This window comes from Paramisgurnus dabryanus, chromosome 1 (genome assembly GCF_030506205.2).
Source record: "Paramisgurnus dabryanus chromosome 1, PD_genome_1.1, whole genome shotgun sequence".
Taxonomy (NCBI): domain Eukaryota; kingdom Metazoa; phylum Chordata; class Actinopteri; order Cypriniformes; family Cobitidae; genus Paramisgurnus; species Paramisgurnus dabryanus.
Window position 1 is genome coordinate 38,082,099 of NC_133337.1, and position 21,612 is coordinate 38,103,710.

At 38.4% G+C, this 21,612-nt stretch overlaps 2 protein-coding genes across 2 annotated transcripts; one reads left to right on the top strand and one right to left on the bottom strand.

Annotated features, from left to right (window-relative positions):
• Window positions 1-1,826: 1,826 nt before the first annotated feature.
• mmp21 (matrix metallopeptidase 21) lies at window positions 1,827-14,500 on the bottom strand. Its single transcript, XM_073814118.1, has 16 exons — window positions 13,913-14,500; window positions 13,753-13,836; window positions 13,535-13,625; window positions 10,966-11,037; window positions 10,397-10,471; window positions 10,212-10,295; window positions 10,011-10,096; window positions 9,824-9,922; window positions 9,504-9,650; window positions 8,584-8,757; window positions 6,876-8,415; window positions 6,605-6,744; window positions 6,337-6,478; window positions 2,940-3,197; window positions 2,570-2,742; window positions 1,827-2,135 (listed from the first exon to the last, which is right to left on the bottom strand). The coding sequence occupies exons 1-16, from the start codon at window positions 13,973-13,975 to the stop codon at window positions 1,827-1,829; spliced, it is 3,537 nt and encodes a 1,178-aa protein (XP_073670219.1). The 5' UTR covers window positions 13,976-14,500.
• Window positions 14,501-15,562: 1,062 nt separating this feature from the next.
• On the top strand, window positions 15,563-20,287 carry LOC135758006 (very long chain fatty acid elongase 6). The gene is made up of 4 exons (XM_065272797.2): window positions 15,563-15,744; window positions 18,274-18,405; window positions 18,723-18,874; window positions 19,048-20,287. Exons 1-4 carry the CDS (start codon window positions 15,665-15,667, stop codon window positions 19,485-19,487), a joined length of 804 nt encoding a protein of 267 aa, XP_065128869.2. The 5' UTR covers window positions 15,563-15,664; the 3' UTR covers window positions 19,488-20,287.
• The last annotated feature ends 1,325 nt before the right edge of the window (window positions 20,288-21,612 follow it).

Sequence of the window (21,612 nt, forward strand, 5' to 3'; positions counted from 1 at the left end):
TAAATCCCTTTGGTTTGTGTGTAATAGTTTAACCCAATGGTCCCAACATGGTGCCTGCACAGAGTCTGTGAGTTGCCCACCAAAGCACAATCTATTAATAACTTCTAATAAATTGTAACATTTCTTTATTACATTTTTTTATATTAGCTGACATTCGTTTATTCATGTTAACATTTCAAACATATCAACAAGTAAAACAAAAAAGTTTTAAGTAGACATATCAAATAAGTAGCCCTCAGATAGTTTCATACATGGTGGTATCCCTTGCTCACAGAAAGATTGGAGACCCCTGGTGTAACCTGTTAACATCAGCGATAAAAAAAAGTTGCAAACGCAGTGGTTGTCGTAAGCATTGGGTCCAAAACATTTACTGGAGTAGATGCCATTTTCTTGTATTCTGGTGTCTTTGTATTAAATAATTGCTTTAATAGCAATTATAGCCTTACCTTGTTGTGTCGTGGCTCACACCATTGCAGCAGGTGAAAGTAGTGAATCAGATGTTTGTATATTCTTTGGAAAATACTTCAAAAGTGCCCCTAAAACGCACACATGAACGGTTTATGAGGATTTTCTATAGACGTAATGATTTAAATTGTACAAACTATATATTCTGTCCTCTTCCACATTAATCCCTAACCCTGACAGAAACATCAGGCATTTTATTTAACATTTAATTTGCTTACTAAAGCAATTGGTCATTGTACAGAACCACAAGTAGCCTTTTTTCAAAAATGTTTTACATATCTTGTTAATTTTGCTCCTTTCTTCCTCATCCTCTTTCCTCTTCTCTGCGCCAAACTGCTAGTGCCATCTTTTCATTACAATCAGTTTATGCAAATGCACCTGATTGACAGACACAACAAGCAAGTACTTTTATTTTCACCCACGGAAGGGGGGCCCCTAGTGGACACAGGGACCTTTATTGCTTATTAGGTAGGGCCAGCACAACACACACACACACACATTCTGGTTTCCATGTTTTGTGGGGAGATTCCATAGACGTAATGGTTTTAATATTGTACAAACTGTATATTGTCTTCCCCTAACCCAAACCACCACAGAAAACTTTCTGATACTTCAGATTATCAATAAACATCATTCTGTTTGATTTGTGAATCTTTTAAACATGGTAAGGAGCGTCACATTTCCGGCTGACGTCAGAGGTATTCAGGCCAATCACAACGTACAGATTAAGTTGCCAATTACGGACAAAGTGCTTTTTAGATGGATGAGTTTTATACATAATCTGTGCGTTTCAGGAAGAGAGGGAAATCAGGAGTTACAAAAATGTGCGGTATGTGGAAAAAATGTGTTTTTAAACCATGTGAAGACATTGTATTACGAAAAATAACCTTGTTTTAGCAATGATATAGGTGCCCTTCTAAAGACATTGATATGATGATGTTTCAATAATTGTCTCACAGACAGACAAACAGACACAGCAGTGTCTTACACAAAACAATATTCAGTCATTCATAAAGCTATTTTAATGTTGATAATTTAATACTGTACAGCTCGTTCATATAAAAACAAATAATAAATAACAATAAATATGGATTCACATTCAAGCCAACAGTATAAATATATACATGTTTTTGTCAAGTTTGTTTATCGCACACGTGTGAGGAAGGACGACACATTACAGTTCATGTCGATTAATGACAACATCTAACACAGAGATTAAAAACACAACATCCCTGAAATAGAAAAAGCAAGATCATGTAAACAGAATATAAGCATTTGTTCAAACATGATTGAGTTTTTCTGTCAGATCCACAGCAGGATTGAACCTTTACTGATGTTGCTGACCAGAGATCAGTTTTGGGTCATCTGCGTGAGGTTCTCAGAGAGCTGCTGTGTACGTCACAGATATCAAACCACTGCTGGTCCACATCTCTCCGGGGCAGAACGGCATTCAGAGGTAGTGATGGTTTCCGCCTGCGATCCCTGCTGTTCACCACACGCCAGTATGACGCTCCCTTCAGCAGAAAGATGGTGTTGTGTGTGTAGGAAAAATAAGAGGCGTCCAGGTTACTGACCGGGTGATTACCAAAGACAACGGCTGGAAATACTTCAGTGATCTTTTGAGGGGAAGATGAAGCCAAGCGGTTCTTTCGTACATCAAACCTATACACCTAAAAATATAAATATCATGTCACTGTTTTAACGTTTATATTACAACACTGACCCAACATCTGATCCGGCACTTTAACATCTACAAGATATTTAAAGCTATAGGTTAAGAAATATTCTTAGATACATACTGGTTGAAAGTCTCTTTTTACAGAGACCTTTTCCTGATAGCAAACGATAACGAAAGGGGTCGAAAAATTAAAGAAGAATAAAGTATTTAAACGAGGACAATGAAACGTTCATCCAATCATTGCATCTGAATATAATGATAGGATCTCCTATACCTGCCTGTCAACCTATGTATATTCTACTAGATGGTTTATTTCAGCACAACTAGAACACTGTAAATATATCTATTTAATAAAGTTATTACATCAGCATCACTGTTTCAATGTGAAAAGCGAAAATGAAATTGTAGAAGAAAAAGAGCTCATACCTGTGAGCCTTTAAAAAAGTAGATATGAGCGTCTCTTCTGTCGTAGTACGCCGTGTCCACAGGTCCGATCACACCAGGAAAATCCTCAGAGATCAGACGGGGGTACGAGCGTCCGTTTGAGTCATTAGCAAAGACTTGATCATTCTCACTGTCATAGCGCCAGTACTGTACACCTTACATATACAACAGTCATATAATCAATCCCATTACCCTTTCATTATTCATCAGTCATCATTTAAATGTTTTAGTTTGTTTGTTGTCACATGAGCTCATCACACATTTCATTCAGTGACTGATGTCCAAACACTGTCTGTATGCATTGCATGATGGGATATGATGTTTTCTGTGCAGTGTGTTTAAAAGTCTTTACCTTTAAAGAAGTAAGCAGCGTCCATTTTGCGGTTCCACACATGAACATAAGCGTCCACTCCACTGGCAGGCAGACCGTGCCACCCGGCCTGCACCGCTACTGGATCTCCATATCGAGTTCTGTTATTGCGGTTCTCATAAAGCCAGTACCAGCCATCCCGCATGAAGTAGGTGTTAAAACGGATCGTGACCTCACCGTAGGGCGTCTGCTCTCTTCTGATCCAATCAAACACAGCACTGAATCGACCCTTACACACACCTGAACGTGAAAACACACAGAGAACAAACATCCTGACACACATCGTTTCAGCTGTTGTAGAGATTTCAACATCAAATTCTGTATGATGCTTTTAAATTTCTGCAGAATAAAATAAGCTTATTTAACAAAGTTTGGGAGGAGCATGGTCATCATGTAATCCAACCAATAAGTGTGAAGAGGTCTATATAAATACCGTCCCTCACTTCTGCCCCTTTACAGTTTTTTGCAGCATCCCTGCTCCACCCTATCGCCTCACTCTCTGCTGGTACTTCTATCTCATTTAAAGTGTGTATGGGGGGGTACTCTGGATTCAGTCTAATCTGAGCTCAGAGCCCCACCTGGGACCGCAAGCCAAATATGCTTTATCATAATATTACTGGCAGGAAGTCGCCCAGGATTAAAAGGTTCAATCTATTTTAAACTTGAACATCACAACATGGAACATATGCACAATGCTAGACGGGCAGAACGCAGACAGACCAGAGAAGAGAAGCGCAGTTATATCACATGAACTTGCAAAATACAAGATAGACATTGCAGCACTGAGCAAAGTCAGATTCGCTGAAAGCTGTTCCATCAGGGAGGAAGTTGGATACACCATCTTCTAGAGCGGCAAGGCTCCAGACGAGAGAAGTGTAACTCTTGCTGTCAGAAATGACCTATTGCCGAAACTGACAGAGGAGCCAAAGCCTGTAAATGAAAGATTGATCACACTGTGGCTGCCTCTCACAAATAGCAGATATCGTACACTGATTGCCGTTTATGCACCAACCATGACCAACAGAGCTCTAATGCCATCAATAAATTCTCTGACCAGCTTAGTGAAACATTGGCAATTTTACCCAACAATGATAAAATCATCGTAATGGGTGATTTCAATGCTCAAGTGGGACAGGATCACACCATATGGGTAAAGGCCTTAGGACAGTTTGGTAGTTGTAATCTCCCACTGGTTGGAAATTTGCCCCAATCCCAGTGAGGTTGCCAAGGCCATCAACTTGTGCGATGGTAAATTTCCTGGTTCAGATGGGCTCCACCCAGAAGTCATTAAGCATGGTGGACCTGTAACGATGGATGCACTCTATAGCATCATCTGTAAAGCCTGGAACAGTTCTGAGGTCCCCCAGAACAGGAAGGATGCCCAACTTGTGACAATCTTCTAGAAGGGAGACAGCCGACTGTGCAGCAACTACCGCAGCATCTCACTGCTCTCTATTCCAGGAAAAGTATTTGCTTGAATCCTGCTCAACAGACTATCGGCGTAAGCCCAGTGTGGCTTCCGCTCAGGCAGGGCGTATATGATTTTTGTGCACTTTACAAAGGCGTTTGATACTGTCAACAGGGAAGCACTGTGGAAAATCCTACACAAGCTAGGCTGCCCCAACCACTTCACTGACCTCATCACTGCACTCCATACTGGGATGAACGCCTCTGTTAACTTAAAAGGTGACATATCTAAATCCTTTAAGGTTAGCAACGGCTAGAAAAACAAGGGTGCATGTTGCCCCAACACCCTTTTCAATATTCCTTTTTGTTGTGCCGAATCACGCCTTTCAAGGCTATGAACAGGGGTCTATTTACAGACAAGACCTGGTGCAAACTTATTCAACCTGAAGCAGTTCAAGTCAACCACGAGAACCAGAAAGCTACTTGTATGAGAACTGATGTTTGCTGGTGATATTTCCTTTGTGGCCCACAATCACTGTGATGCACAGGAAATAAATTCCTGGGTCGCTTGTTTTGCCGAAGCCTTTGGCCTGAAGATAAACATCAAGAAAACAGAAATGATGTACCTGCCCCCTCCCAGCAGAGTGGAGACTGGCGAAACAATACAGATAGAGGGTGAGAATCTGGCACAAGTAACGAAGTTTAAATATCTTGGCTCGGCTATCAGCAGTGATAACAACATGGATACCGAACTGGAAGCAAGGATGGCTAAAGCCTCCTCATCGTTTGGAAGTCTCAAAAACAGGGTCTGGCAGAATAAAGACTTATCCCTTAAAACTAAATGTGCTGTGTGCCGAGCCATCGTCCTCTCAACACTGCTCTACAGAGCCATAGCACAAGCTTAACACATACATGATGAGATATCTACGCCAAATAATGAATGTAAAATGGTGGCACCATATGTCAAATGACACCATCCTCAAACGAGCCTCACTCCACAGCATGTACTAATTCAGAGAAATGTAAGATATGCAGGTCATGTCAGCTGATTTTCTGACAATCAACTCCCTAAACAAATACTCTTTTCACAACTACAGGAAGGCTCCTGTACCATTGGTAGACCGAAATTGAGATTCAAGGACACAATGAAACAATCTCAAAGCAAAGCAGATTGCACCTGGTTTCATTCTAACACAGCAGCCTACTTTGTCCTAACTAGATGCGATGCAATAACCCCTCATTCATACCACCAGCCACTTTCTCTCTGTTTGCTACCGGTCTCTTTCAATGATGCCTTATTTAGACTGTTAGAGTTAGCAATCTCATTTATTTCAATAAAAGCTTGGCGACTCCTGGGGACACGAGAAAGTTGAGAAAAGTTTAACTATGCAAATGATTTTTGGGAGCAACAACCAATGGGAGTGAAGCAGTGGAGTTCACATCATCCTTCTCTCATCAGTTATTAGAGAGGACGGTAATCATTGGTTAATGACAGCGTGAGGCGTTTCTAAATCTCGTCATTCGGAAACATGTTTTTCACATAGACTATCATGCTTTGTCCAAAAAAAATCTTCACATATAAATACCGGTAACATTTTAATGAATGTTGAAGTGTAAATGCCTAAATTGACTTCATAAAAGTTTATTTGTGAAGATTATCTTGTTTGTCAAAAAATTTTAGTGTCATAAACTTTTGTTAAAGCTTATTTTTTGTAATAACTCAAAAGCCTATGGTAAAAATGAAAGGGCTTTTTGCAAGAAAACAGTTTCCTGCTAACTTCTGAGTTAACCTACAAAAATCCCTGCAGTACTCCATATTCCTGACATTCAAGATTTTGATCGAATGAGATCTCTGTCAGCTCCAACATTGCAGAAATGGAAGCAGTTTCAATATAGAAATGTCCCAGCGTCGAGTCACAGCCGGTTAGGACACTGTGTTTAAGATCATCTCGATGACTGCAAATTCTCTTACCATACAGATTCTGAATAGACTTTCTGTCCATCCAGTCGATCTCAAAGCCCGCATCCTGGGGCAGATAACTTGGCTGCATAATGGATCCAGTCCGGTAGATGTGAGGGAGTCCTAAAACATGTCCAATCTCATGAACTGCCACCTGAATGAAACACAACACACACAAAGATCAGTCAACAACACAATACCAAAACTGATAATGAATTGTATTTATTCTTGATTTTGTCCACATCACAGCAGACCTGCTATAGTTGCTCTATCAGAGTACCTTCAGCAGACTGATCCCACTGCCTGTGTTTGGAATGGTGAAGTGTTCATCATCATCAAAATGAATGTCTCCCAGAAACCACGCGTGAGCAAACTCACGGCCTGCGCCGTCAAATCTCTGTGAACAGCCCAGATGTCTGCCTACAGTGGACAGAAGAAAGTCTTTCATAACACTGCTCATGGTTGATTTTATCCTACACTCTTATATTGATACAAATTCTGGCTTATCTGGAACCTCCTTACAGATGTGAGAAACACTGTGTGACACTCACCTGTTCCAAAGCCCAGCCTGATGTCAATGTCTTCCAGAGGAGAATGTAAATCCTCCAGAAACTCCAGAGGAGAAACTTCACTCCACATACGAAAGGCAAGTCTGAAGATATATTTCTGCTCATCAATGGGCAGTTGACTGCTGTAACCTTCTCCAATCAGACGCCATCTCAAAAGAGTCTGGGAGAAGGCCATGTGACCCGCCCAATTGTTCACGTCTCTCTTTCGTCTTTTCCTCAACAGTGCTGCCAGGTGACGTTTTCTTCTCACTGGAGATTTCATTTGATGATGAGTGTCATTGAACGTATCACTGCTATTCCCAACATCAGCACTAAGCTCATGGACCTCAGTGTGGTTGTGTGTGGAGATGTTGAACAGTTGGATCTCATTGTGGTTGTGTGTGGAGATGTGGAGTTCATTGACCTCAGTGTGGTTGTGTGCGGAGATGTTGAACGGATGGACCTCAGTGTGGTTGTTTGTGGAGATGTTGAACTGATGGACTTCAGTTTGGTTGTGTGTAGAGATGTTGAACTGATGGACCTCAGTGTGGTTGTGTGTGGAGATGTCGAACGGATGGACCTCAGTGTGGTTGTGTGTGGAGATGTCGAACGGATGGATCTCAGTGTGGTTGTATGTGGAGATGTTGAACGGATGGACCTCAGTGTGGTTGTGTTTGGAGATGTTGAACTGATGGACCTCAGTGTGGTTGTGTGTGGAGATGTTGAACGGATGGACCTCAGTGTGGTTGTGTGTGGAGATGTTGAACGGATGGTCCTCAGTGTGGTTGTATGTGGAGATGTTGAACGGATGGACCTCAGTGTGGTTGTGTTTGGAGATGTTGAACTGATGGACCTCAGTGTGGTTGTGTGTGGAGATGTCGAACCGATGGACCTCAGTGTGGTTGTGTGTGGAGATGTCGAACGGATGGACCTCAGTGTGGTTGTGTGTGGAGATGTCGAACGGATGGACCTCAGTGTGGTTGTGTGTGGAGATGTTGAACGGATGGACCTCAGTGTGGTTGTGTGTGGAGATGTCGAACGGATAGACCTCAGTGTGGTTGTGTGTGGAGATGTCGAACGGATGGACCTCAGTGTGGTTGTGTGTGGAGATGTTGAACTGATGGACCTCAGTTTGGTTGTGTGTGGAGATGTTGAACTGATGGATCTCAGTGTGGTTGTGTGCGGAGATGTTGAGTTCATTGACATCAGTGGGGTTGTTTATGGAGATGCTGTTGGACTCGATCTGCTCTGGCTCTTCTTCGTCGTGGTCTGGGACGCCACATCTGGGTTCGTTCATGGCAGCTTTGGTGGCATCATCAACCACCCCTGTCACAGGGAGACCGGACACTCTCTGGAACTCTCTGAGTGCTGAGATGAACTCTGGTCTCTGGTTTGGGAGTTCAGGGCTGATGGATCGGGATGCAGCTCCACCCTCCTCCAGGTCCAGCGAGAGGCTGTCCTCTGTCTCGCTTACGTCTTCTGCTAAGCTCTGAAGTTCATCACTGTCTGCTGCTCTTATGAATCCATACTTTAATAGAAATCTCTAGAATAACAATAATACAGCAGGAGTTAGAAAACGAGTTTGTTCAAAAGTAAACAAATAATAAACAAATCACGGACAAAAAAACAGACAGAGACACACAATACCCAGAGAGAGAGAGAAAGAGACAGAGTTAGAGAGAAAGACTGAGAGTGTGTTGAGCAGGTGCACCTGAGCAGTGTTTGTATCAGTGATGGCTTCAGTCTGATGAATGTTGTTCATGTAAACATCAGAATGATCTCTGTTGTGGAAGATCTTCTCTGCACGCGTCATGATGATGATGATGATGATGAAGATCAGCCGGATGACAGCCAGCATCGTTAAAGCTCTGCTGTGTGTCTCAATGTTAGTTCATATTGAGCTTCTGTGACCCGCGACACACTTTATATACTGTAATGAATGAAGTGGGCGGGGTTTCACACAAACACATCGCGCTCTCTGGAAGCCTACTCCACGCGACTCGCACTAATGCGAGAACTCACCTGAGCGCGTGCGTGACGAATTTATCATCATGACGGATACGTTACATCTAAAACATTAATATTCTCTTAAGTTGAATGAAATAAAACTACTGTATAACACAGTTTTGTCAAATGTATTTTTAGTTATTTTATGGATATAATTAATCTCTTTGAACTTTATTAAAAAGGTATTAAAGAAAACAACAAAGTTCACACTAAAGCAATCACTTACATTCAACATTAAACACAGATCTAAACATTTTTGGGGTGCAGGAGTCGAACCACAGAATCACAGTGAAAACATTTTGGATAAAGAAAAATCAGCCTTTTATGATTTTTAACCAGAAAAGTCATTCTATCATAAAAAATATCACTATCATACTCCAATAATAATAACAACAACAAATGCAAATCTTAATAAAAAACCGGCTGCATTTTTCTTGATTCTTTGTTGAAATATAATTTGTATATATTGTGAAATATTACAACTTATTCCCACAGTTCTTTTCTGTCATGATGACAAACCCAAACGTGTTTTTTATTTAGTGAAAATGTCAGTTCTCACACTGTGGACATAACTCATGCAAAACTTTTCTAAACTCCACAGACATCTCGTCTCGTCTTGTTTCATCTGTTCAGAACTGAGGGGTCAGAGGTCATTAGGATCTGTGAGATCGCACTGGCGAGGTGTTTGGCTGTAGGTTTCTCAGCGCAGCAGCTGACCGTGAGTCCGTGAGACTTCAGTGCGTCCGCTGTGCTCGGTCCAATGGACACAAACTGAAGAACAGAACAGAAGTTATTCATCTCATTCACTTCATCTTCTCTCAGTCCTGTGTGTGCTTGAAATCATTCTGATAAAAATCATATATTCTCTGAAGGTTTGCTTGCTTCTTATGTGTAACATCATTGGTTATTATGTTGCATTGATTTGTGCTTTGATCTCATCACACCTTGATTTGGTCCAGCTGAGACCCAGAAAGTCTCTTCATCAAATCCACACAAAACTTCACTCCCGATGGACTAAAGAACGCCACACTTGCGGGAATGCCCTGGAGAAACGCACACAGATGGGTCAATACAGGCAAACACTCGGACAGAGAGAAAACACCCAACACACGTGCGACTGCAGATCTCAACCTGCTGAGAAAAATAATCAGCGATGTTCTTCTGCAGGTCCGGATGTTCAGATGTTTGATAGACGGTCAGCGTTTCCAGAGGAACATCTGTCAGAGATACAAAGAGATAAGAAACATCTACCAACTGATAATAACTTGGTGTATATTTGAAATATTTGATGACTGATAAATGAACAGATGTTGGTAATAAATCTCATCTCACTATTCTCTCTGAGAGCTGTGGGCAGAACCTCACGCTTGATGGACCCACAGGGGAAGAAGAGGGGCAGAAGATGAGGATTTTCTCCTGTGTTTAACACAACAAACATAAACATAAGAATCAAAGGAGCTCAAATATCAGATGCAAGTGTGAAGAACCTACATTCGTATAGTAAGAGTAATATTTACTTTGTAGGATCAGTAAAGACAGTCGGTCTGCAGTACCAGTATCATCACCCACCGGGTTCAGACCCAAATCTACAACTGCAAATAACAGAGATTATAATACAATGTAATATATACAATAAAGTATCATATCAGCTGTACAGCAACAATCCTAAACAATGCTCTGAATGTAATGAAACTATTAAACTCTTGATCATTACAGCGTTCAACTCTAAAAAAAAAAACAGCAGATCAGAGAAATAACATTAGAAATGGCACAGGTGTTCAATGTCTAGCAGGTGTGAGAGAGAAACACTAAAGACCTTCTGACACACAGGTGCACAACACACACACAAACACACACACACACACAAGTTAATGTAAAGTTGTGTGACAGGTGTGTGTTAGAATCTCACTGATGTGAAAGGACCTGCATGGAAATCTTCTGATGTACAGAAAATGTGTGAATCATTTTATTGCTTTATTCAAATTAAAATGCAATTTCAGCAGCAGGTGTTTTCAAGCAGATGTCCAGGGTTATAACTGATGTTTGTGTTGTGTGTGTGTGTGTGCAGTGTGTAAAAATACCAGACCTAAAGATGCTGTAGTCTTTCCAACAACATAAACTGACTTTGAATTCCATTTTTCTTTTACTGTGTCCCACTCTGAAAAATGAAAACAAAGAAATCACACGACATCATTTTATTTCACAGAGCTTTAAAACATTTCAATTGTGCTCTCTGCAGAACTGGATTCATAAATAAATATTCAGTCTAAAGCAAGAAAACTAGTTCTAGTTCTAGTAAGGAGGTTCAACCAACTCTGAGTTAAAGCTCTGACTTGATTTAGCAACTACCAGCAAATATTTTAAAGAAAAGAGTTGTTGTTGTAATTGTTTTAAATTGTTTAGTTTTTATCACAGTTAAGGACTGTACGTTATTGAACCATATATTTATTTTCATGCAAATGGAATGCTGAAGACAAAAAGAACATTACAGCAGCTAAAAATCGAATTAGTTTTAGGACTAAAAAGGCTACAAACTTTAAAAATGTTTGTCATTATTAAAACCGATTGCTAAAAGTACATCAACGCTGACCACTGAACACAGCACTACACCAGCAGCTAATCTAATCAGATGTAAGAGCACAGCCACAAACGTTAATATGAGAATTGATATATCTAAAATGAATGCACAGAAAAATGATAACAATCAAATAAATGCACGTGAATATTACAATAATTTATTCTGCATCTCATAATCCTCTCCCAACATATGAATACAACATCATCATCATCTACAGCAGGGGTGCCCAACCTTGTTCCTGGAGGGCTACCGTCCAGCAGATTTTAGCTCCAACCCTAATCAAACACAGCTGAAGCAGCTAATGAAGGTGTTCAGGGTTGCTTGATAATTACAGACAGGTGTGTTGGAGCTGGGTTGTAGTGATGGGCAGTCCGGCTCTTTCCATTGATTCGGCTCTTTCGGCTCAAGCTCCGGCTCTACATTTTAGTGATGGCAGTCCGGCTCTTTTCATAGATTCGGCTCTGGCTCGGCTCCCTTAGAAGAGCCGGCTCCCCTGCATGCGTCTGAAGATTCGGCTCTGCTCGTTCGCTACAAAGAATCAGCTCTTAGAGCCGGCGTTCGCGAACGACCCATCACTACTGGGTTGTAAATGAAGTCTGCAGGACGGTAGCCCTCCAAGAGCAGGGTTGGGCACCCCTGATCTACAGGATCCTCATGATATTTTAGTCACTGGTGGTCTCTGCACCTAAGTATATCAGATTGGCTTTACAAGCCATTTCAATTGACTGTTTTACATTTTTTGTTGGCATTTTTGTGTAAAACATATAAAGTAGTACCTTAAAATGACTTGCACTGGCAATTTGATTATAACCATAAAACAGCTAAAAATGTAGGGTTAGGACTTTCAGCATATTATCCGCCTCTAAGCTCTGGAACAAACTACCGCAAGACCTTTGTGATGTCTCTTTTCTTTAGACCTTTAAAACTAATCTCAAAACTCACTTATTCACTTTATGTTTGGTTAATTGATTGTCTGTCTTCTCCAGCACTATGGGTGGTTTTGTAAGTCTAATGTAGATTGTTTGATTACATGTTGTGTACTGACTGTTTGCTGCTCATATGTATTCATGTTTGTATACCAACTTCATTTATAGTGTCCTTGGATTCTTAAAAGGCGCGATATAAATAAAACTATTATTATTATTATTATGTATGTAATAAAAATGTGCACAATGAATGAATGAACTGACGAGATAGTTAAACACCAGTGATGGGGAGGAGACCGCAAGAAACTCTGAGTTTACAGAATTAAACCTGCTCCTGACCAGGTTAGGTTCAGAGAGTAAGTTATCCTGGAAACAGAAAGTTACCTCTCCTTCTGAAACAGGCTTCACCTACCCTGCTGTCTTGGGTTTAACCAAACTCCCATTCAGAACTCAGAGTTTTCCTCATTTCAGGGTTAACATACTCAGAGTTTTCACTTAACCTCCTTTCTGAAATGGGCTCCTGAATGTTACCAGCAGTTTGTGTATCATAACTTAATTATACATAAAGTTTATTAGGCAAGGCAAGTTTATTTGTATAGCATATTTCATACACAGAGGTCATTCAAAGTGCTTTATATAGAAAAGTATTAAAGAATAATTATTACAGAATATATTAAGTAGAATATTATTACAAATGTATCTATAGAAGGTTGACTTTTATTTAAATTTCACATTTTATTATATAAATTCATAGCACATTTCAGCAACCTCTTATTTAAAATCCAGAACCGTATTGGAATTTGATGGGACATTTGGATGAAACATGGACCTCTAGTGGCTGTCGATAAGAATCTGCTGCAATTATTATGACTGTGATACTGTAGGAATTAATAGAACTCATTTGAGAAATATTTATCTTATATTTAAATCAAAGTGTGATGAAAATGCATTAGTTCTACATGTATTGATCTATATTGGAAAAAGCTACAATTGCGCAGTAAATATTAGCCTCCCTTTAAAGTGGATAAATAAATTTAAACTAGCAGGCAAGCAGCAATGAGTTTTGAAGTGTCACATTACATCCAGTCATACAGGTCAACTAGTTAACCCTAACCCAACACACAAAAAACTCATCTGAGCTCAGAACTCACCGTGTTTGTGATTCTCTAAACAGATCCTTACAGCTTCAACGGCTCGAGGACTTGTGAAGATCAAACCTCCAAACCTCTCGGGCTGAAAAAGCTGATGTTTCCAAAACAACATGTTAACTACTTACTTATAAAACAACATGTTAACTACATATAAAACAACATGTTAACTATTTACTTGTAAAACAACTGAGAAAGAAAAAAAAGAGATTCGAGCTCACCCGCTCTGACAGCTCATCCAAAGACACAAATGTAAAAGACAGCACAGGAATTAAATCAGCTGTGTGTCCATATGAGGAGAGTTCCTAATAAACAACAACAACATTACATTACAGTCTGCTATGATCTTGATATTAATCTCATAATTTCATCCAACTTTACCTTAATATAAGGGTCTGCTCCATTTTCATCATCTCTTGGTTCTTTTAAAAGAAGCACTTTCATTTTTGCACATACATCTAACACTGCTGTCTAACACAGATGTGTGCAATATAAAGTGTCCGAAAGAGTCAAGTTTTGGTCAAATTCATATCAGCTTGTGTAACAGCAACGCCTTTAAGACAAACACAACCTGTGTCACACTGATAACAAACCACAATAATATCACACAGCAGCACACACAACTGAACTACACACAAATACACACACAATAACTACAATAAAGGTTTGTGTGTCTTGTGTGTGTGTCATTTGTTGTACCTCTTGCATGAGTTGATTGTTTAGTTTGAGTTTGTGTTCCTGTACTGACGAGTCATGAAATCAATCAGTTCTGAGTCATTGTATCATAATAAATAAACACACGACATACACACACATCAGAGTTATTGTCTGAATGAATCTCACTTTATGTCTATTCATGTCAGCAGACAGAGTAATCGCGTTCCTATCCTAAAACTGGGATATGTTAACTGCAACTGTAGCAGGATGCACGCTCACCACAGCCCGGAAGCTTGACCGTGCGCTCTTCAAAATAAAAGTCTGCAGATGCGGTAAAGATAGTGTTTACAACAACTACTCAACTCAATATTCTGATTTTCTCATCATTTCTCTTTTTTTAAGTGTGTTTTTGTTGTCTCGGTTCTGCAGTCTCTGCCATGGCAGCTCGCGGAATTTCACCTTTTTTCTTTTTTTATTAAATGAATTTTACAGAATTTACAGACGACCAAGGTAAACAAAGTTAAAAAAAACACACATTACATTGAACAAGCAATACACAAATATATTAAAAGATTTACATATAGCATATGTTTAGTTCTTATTATTTGTATTCGTATACATTTCAATTTATTTTTTAAGAACCAAAAACAAATGTTTATCTTTACGATATTTGCATTTATGTATAGCATTTTGCATAAAATAAAACAAAGTTAATAATAATAAAATATTCTTTCCTTTTATTGGATGGGACCTTTGTAAAACCAAACAAAACATTTTCTAAATATAAAGTGAAGGTGGGGTCAATATGTTCAATTATAAATCTAGACAAATCTTTTCATAGATTTCTTACATGAGACCAATGCCAGAATCAAACAAAGTTTCTTCTACTGTATAACAGAAAAATCCTGTTTAAATTACTTGTTACATTTAAAAAGGATATTAATGTATTCACTGGATAGTATCTGTGTAATATTTTAAAAGTATTTTCTTTAAATTGATCATCTTGCTTGGTAAACTCCATATTGCCTCCTGTCTAACCCTTTCATTAATCTTTCCCAGTAGAACAATCTAAGATAATGTTTTGTTGCAGCAAAGAACGAAAAAATCTGTTGACATTAAAAACATCAGGGCTGAAGAGAAGTTTTCCTATTGAAGTGTCAAATACATCAAAGAAGAATAGAGGGGGTCGCGGAGTTTCACCTGTGCAGGTGTCTAAATTGATCCTCGCGTCATTTCTTCTGACAGTTTAAGTTGAAACAGCTTTGCTTTGAGTTGTAAATGTGAACTTTAGGGGCGCGAGCTCTGTTTTCACGCAGGAAGATTACTTTTGAAAACCACACGAGCCGGTCGATCCTGATTGGCCGGGAATGTTGCCGCGTGTTCACCCACACTCACAGGAGGGCGGGCCGCCGTGATCACCGACACCGAACTCCGTTGACCGATCGCGGTTTAATCACACCGGAGAGTTTATTCAGCATGAACGCGTCACTTCACGCGTTTGAATTTGAGCGTCAGTTTGATGATCGCGGGTGGAATGAATGGTTTCAGGAATACTGGTGAGTTTATGGAAACATGATCAAATATAATGATTATAAAACATTAAAACACTTATAAACACCTGATTAATACAGACTTCATACACACAAAATACAATAGAGTACAATTTAATAGAGTAGAATTTTTATTGCCACATGTGCTTCTGAAAATTGTTGCAGGTTATGTAAGATTAGAAAGTCCACAAATCTGTGATATAATGAACGCGGGCGCGCGCGCGCGCACACACACACACACACACACACACACACACACACACACACACACATTTATAAAGGATAGAGCTGCACGGTATTAAATGAACATATAATGTGCGATTACTCGATACGTTCAAAACGTGATATGATAATGCTTTAACTTTATAAAATATGTTTAAATTATATTTCAAATAAATTTAAAAACTGATAATTATATAATTATATAACCAACATACATGTTTTGAGCTTATAACACATTCTGATGAGTTTAGTACATGTTTTTGTTTCATTATAAATGTTTAAAGTTATTAGGGTTTAATCTCATGAAACCTGGTCATTCCAAAATTAAAGGTGGTGTGTGTAAATTTGAGCAGCATGTAGTGGTGAGATTGTGAATTGCAACCAACAGCTCACCACAGGACAAACATGTCGTCGTCGAGGGCGCCCGTTATGTGTGTGGTTCCTTTTTTCAAAATATGTGTTCTGCAGATCCTGTGTGCATCACGTGTCTTGTCAAAATAAATGCCTGACACAAAAGAGACACAAAATAAAGGTAAAAGAAATCACGCATAAATGATATTAATCTCTTTAATAATAATCGCTCAAATATGCATCATTTAGAAAATAAATAACTATTTATATATATAATGTTTATCATTTGCATGTGTTTCTAAACCTTACGAATGTTAACATCCAAGCCATTTGAGCACAAGATGTTAAAGTGAGCTGTTTACTGTGCGCAGAGACTCAAATGGACACGCTCGGAGACGCATGTTTCAAAAAGCACCCAAACACAGAACAAATACATACAAACAAAATGATCTAGAAATACCACAGTCTAGTCAAGTCATTTTCATAAAAACTCTCAGTAATGTCTTAAAAGGGTTTTCCACTGGAAATAGTTAACCGCGGGTCATTCTTAACCCCAGGTTAATGGAATCCTGGGTTATCCGTTTCACACTTTTCATACCTAACCATGGGTTAAAAGATAACCCTGGGTATTTATAATCTGACGTTTCATATGTGTATTCCTCTGAAACTCTGCTCATACACATCTGTCTGTAATTATAGAGCAGCCCTAAACACCTTGATGAGCTGCTTCAGCTGGGTTTAATTGGGGTCATAACATTATAACCCTGCTTCATTTCAAACTGCATGTGTTTGGCACCACAATAAAAAAAATCAGGGCTAGCAGGGTTTCATAACTATGGGTTATTTTAAGGGATAACTCCGCTTCTTAATTACAAGTGTGAAACAACCTTAACCTAGGGTTACATCAGGGTTTAGAACGAAGATAACCCAGTGTTAAGAGCACGTAAAAGCCCTAAAGTAAACGCAAACAGTACATGGATCCGTGCTTATCCGATCTTAAAGTGACAGTACCCTCAAGAAATCTGCTTATATTTGTGTCCTTTAATTAATCAAAGAACAGAAGACAAAAGAAAATCACTTCTGTAGCTTTATAGAATGAAGAAGAAGTGTTGGTTTTCATTTGATTATATTTCTGTTCCGTGAATACTTTATTTGTAACTTTGTTCTTTTGCATATGTTTATAATTTCTTGATTTGTTTTATTTTATTTTCCTTATATCAGTTTTTTGCTGATCCTTAAATTATTTGATCCATGACTGAAAACCATAATCCATTTAACCACTATATTGTAAAATGATGTCACTTAAGAGGAGGCATTGAGGTCCACTCAGATTAAAATTTTTGGCCTCCTCACTGTTAAGTAGATAAAAACAATATAGTTCATTATGTAAGGTCTTTATACACCACTGATATGTAGATTATATTGCATTTCTGTCATTAAATCCTTCTAAAAGTTACACAATACACCTTTTAAACAAACTAAAAGACTTGATAACATTTATAGCTGATGGTAGAATTTAAGATTGCATTAAACAGAGAAAATGTTCTGTTCTGTTCTTCTTGTTCTAGTGAATGTAGTTGATGCTGGTGGTCAGGTTTATGATAGATTTATAACTGGATTATTTATGACAATGCTGTTGCTATGATTCATTGATCAGTGCCTGTGATCAGATCAGGTTCATATGACAGACAGACAAACTGACAACCTTTGACCTGAACCTGATTGTGACATCATCAACATCTCTCTGATAGATCATTTATTTTATTCCAGGTTCAGATGACAAAGAGTATATGAGATGATAATGATAATAATAATGTGACACACAGTGTCATTTCTATTTATGGAGAATTGATTTCATGTGAATTCAGATGTGACTGATGAATGAAATATAAATTTATTAAAGTGATGAAGACAATGACATGTATCAGTCATATTTTATGAATGATGATTGTTGTGTTTCAGGGGAACGGCGTTCGTTCTGTCTGGTGTGTATGCGGCTGGTATATATTTTTTACGTGTTTTTATGAAGGACAGACAGAAGTTGGACCTGCGGACTCCTCTCATGCTGTGGTCATTATGTTTGGCTTTATTTAGGTGAGATATGGCAGGGGTGTGTGTGTGTGTAATTAACTGCTGTAAAGATTGATTTTGATATATTGTAAAATCATCCTTCCCCTTTGTTTAGTTTTCTGTCACATTGGTTTCAGTAGATAAACATACATTTAAATGTGCTTTATCAGATGTTGATAATATACTGATGAGCTGTGACACATCACAACATACAGAAATACAAAGAGCGCAGTTACTTGGAGAAGCATGACAGCGTTCAGTCAGATGTTTAACATTTTCTTGTGGTATTTATTTCAGTTGGACTGAAGTGTTTGAGTATCTTTTGTTATCTTGTGTATCAGCGTAATAGGCGCCGTGAGGACAGGCTGGTACGTGATGAACGTTCTGACGTCAGACGGGTTCAGGCAGTCTGTGTGCGACACGACGTTTTACGCCACCCCCATCACCAAGTTCTGGGCGTTTGCTTTTGCCCTTAGCAAAGTCCCTGAGCTCGGTAAGATCTGTCCCCATTCATATCATGACAATTATTTACTCCTCCTTCACTTCTCTGTCCACCTCTACTGTAATATAAAATCATGCAAACTACGATGAAAGAAAATAAAAGCTTTTACTCCAGAAAGGGTTTGTCTGCTCGATCTGTTAAGTGTCTTGTTGATGTTTCTGCAGGTGACACTGTGTTCATAGTTCTTCGTAAGCAGCGTTTGATCTTCTTGCACTGGTATCATCACATCACCGTACTGCTGTTCTCCTGGTACTCCTACAGAGACCGCGTGGCAGGAGGCAGCTGGTTTATGTCCATGAATTACATCGTACACTCCATCATGTACAGTTATTACGCAGCTAAAGCAGCGAGGGTACGTGTGCCGAGGCCGATCGCGCTCTTGATCACCACCATGCAGATTGTGCAGATGGTGGTGGGTTTGAGCTTGCTGGGTCTCGTCAACAGCTGGAGAGACGACGTCCACTGCGTGTCCACCACGTACAACATCATGTGGGGCTCGCTGATGTACCTGAGCTACCTGGTGCTCTTCTGTTCATTCTTCTATCAGTCGTACATTAAAGGCCCAGCAGTGCGGGAGGAGAACAAGAGGATGAAACACCAGTGAGAACTTCAAGGAACCGTTCACCCTAAAACCTCTTCACATGTTTACTGGGTATGGATCATCCAATCCACTTTGCACTACATGTACTGTCATCGTAAGGATGAAGAGCTGTAGAGAAAACTGACAGCAGCATACAGAACGTGAGGATGAATCTGGGGTGAACATTTCCTCTGAAGTTCTGATGAATCGACCCGTCGCTGCTCCTGATTCACATCGAAGAGATTAACTGTATGTGATGACAAAAGCATCTCTGATCTGAGAAAAACATGATTACCAGACCATCAAAATAATTTCTATTACAAATATTTTATAGTATTTGTTTATCAAAACGAGTCATGTCACTCTTCATTGAGTATAAAAAGGGTTCTTTTAATTGTACGGAGAAATATTTTGGATTATTTTGTGTTTAAATTGTTTAAAAAAAGCATTGTGCGGATGCTTATAGTTTATATTGTAAAGTAGATTCTTAATGGGACACTTTTTTGTAATTTTTGTTTAGTAAAATACACCCTGTTGCCCCTGAAGATTTTTTTTATACTGAGATGAGTCTTATTATCAGATGATGCTGTAAGACATCTCAGCCTGTGGTTTATGGCACTTAAATGTGTTATTCTGGATAGTCACTACACTAACCAGGGTTCGTCTGGTTGACTGCCTACACTGTAGATGTCTGACATGATGTCTGCTGCTTTGTAATGGCTGTAATGTTGTAACACCTGTTCAGGTGAGATACTCAGAGGAATGTAAAGACATATTTAAATCCTTTCATGTCTTAATTAATTTACACAAGCAAGATTTATTACAATAATAAGATCAATAAACAATTTATTAACCAAAACATTTTTAGTCTTTTTGTTTTTAAGCATGATCTTTGTTTATCTTGGTGTGGTGATTTTATAGATGTTTCTGCACAAAACTCTTGTTTCTAAACACTTGCTAAACTAAATTTAAATGTTTCTGATAAAAATATCATTAGTCCAATATAGTTCTTGTAAAAAGAGAGAGACATACCTGCATACTTTCAGTGCTAAATAGTAGTCAAAAGTATATTATTTTATATTTGAAACCTTTCTTATAAACAAAATGCTCAATTTTTAGTAGTTTTAAAGATAATTGCAAAAATAATTGAAAAACTTTTTCAATTATTAAAGAAATTTGGATGTTCTTAAATGTCTGTATCATTCAGAGAACCCTAAGTGATTCTTCTGGATGAATGAAAAGGTTTTGTCTACTAAAAATAGCAACTTTCATTGTACAACCAATGTAAAATAAGAAATTGAATAGTAATAATTAAAGACAATATGAACAAACCCTGTTCAATGTGAATTAGTTAAAAACGTCACATGGTGCCATTAGGAAGTACAACCTAACATTTTTTAATGGGGAAGTTAAAAAACGTAGAATAATGCATATACATACAGTACAGGCCAAAAGTTAGGACATACTTGACTAAAATGTTAACTATGATCTTAAAAATCATTTAAGCTGAAGGTGTATGGTTAAATGCTTAAAATGACTTTTGTAGACAAAAATATACCTGTGCCAAACAGATTCATTTTGTTAAACATACATTTTATTTTAAAATATTATTTTTGAAATAGATGACTTACACTGAATATTGAAGAAAAAGCAGTCAATAAGAGCCTAGATTAAATATTAACTTTTTCTATACTCTTTAAAATTCATCCTAAATTAAACATTAAAGAAGCTTCTTAAAAAAATTAATACGCATTCGGTTCAACAATTTCTAGGCAAAGGGTGACTGCACTTCAAATAATAAAATATAACAGAGTTTTGGTTTATTTTGGATGCTTTTAGTCACCAACATAATTTCCAAAGTTGCATTTGTGTTATGCCATAGTTTGGATGATTTTATTATTATTATGTTATATGGAATAATGTATAAATAAAGAATGAGTGAGTGTGTCCAAACTTTTGGCCTGTACTGTATATTGAAATGTTATTCATCAAATTAAAGATCTAAACACATAGTCAAAATATGCATTATTACAAAAAAAAAAAACGTTTTAAGAAGCCTTTTTTGTCATTGACACATCTCTTTCAATGCACTCAAATGTCTATAATTTCTCATAATAAAAATACTACATACTTTTAGTGAATATTAGAA

Bases quoted from the DNA above. Each gene is read 5' to 3' on its own strand.
- mmp21 (XM_073814118.1), bottom strand. From the start codon at position 13,975: ATGAAAGTGCTTCTTTTAAAAGAACCAAGAGATGATGAAAATGGAGCA. The intron at 13,626-13,752 runs GTGAGCTCGAAT...TGGAAACATCAG, and splicing joins TGGATGAGCTGTCAGAGCGG to CTTTTTCAGCCCGAGAGGTT. The intron at 10,097-10,211 runs GTGAGATGAGAT...TATCTCTGACAG, and splicing joins CACAGCTCTCAGAGAGAATA to ATGTTCCTCTGGAAACGCTG.
- LOC135758006 (XM_065272797.2), top strand. From the start codon at position 15,665: ATGAACGCGTCACTTCACGCGTTTGAATTTGAGCGTCAGTTTGATGAT. The intron at 18,406-18,722 runs GTGAGATATGGC...CTTGTGTATCAG, and splicing joins TTATGTTTGGCTTTATTTAG to CGTAATAGGCGCCGTGAGGA. The intron at 18,875-19,047 runs GTAAGATCTGTC...ATGTTTCTGCAG, and splicing joins TAGCAAAGTCCCTGAGCTCG to GTGACACTGTGTTCATAGTT.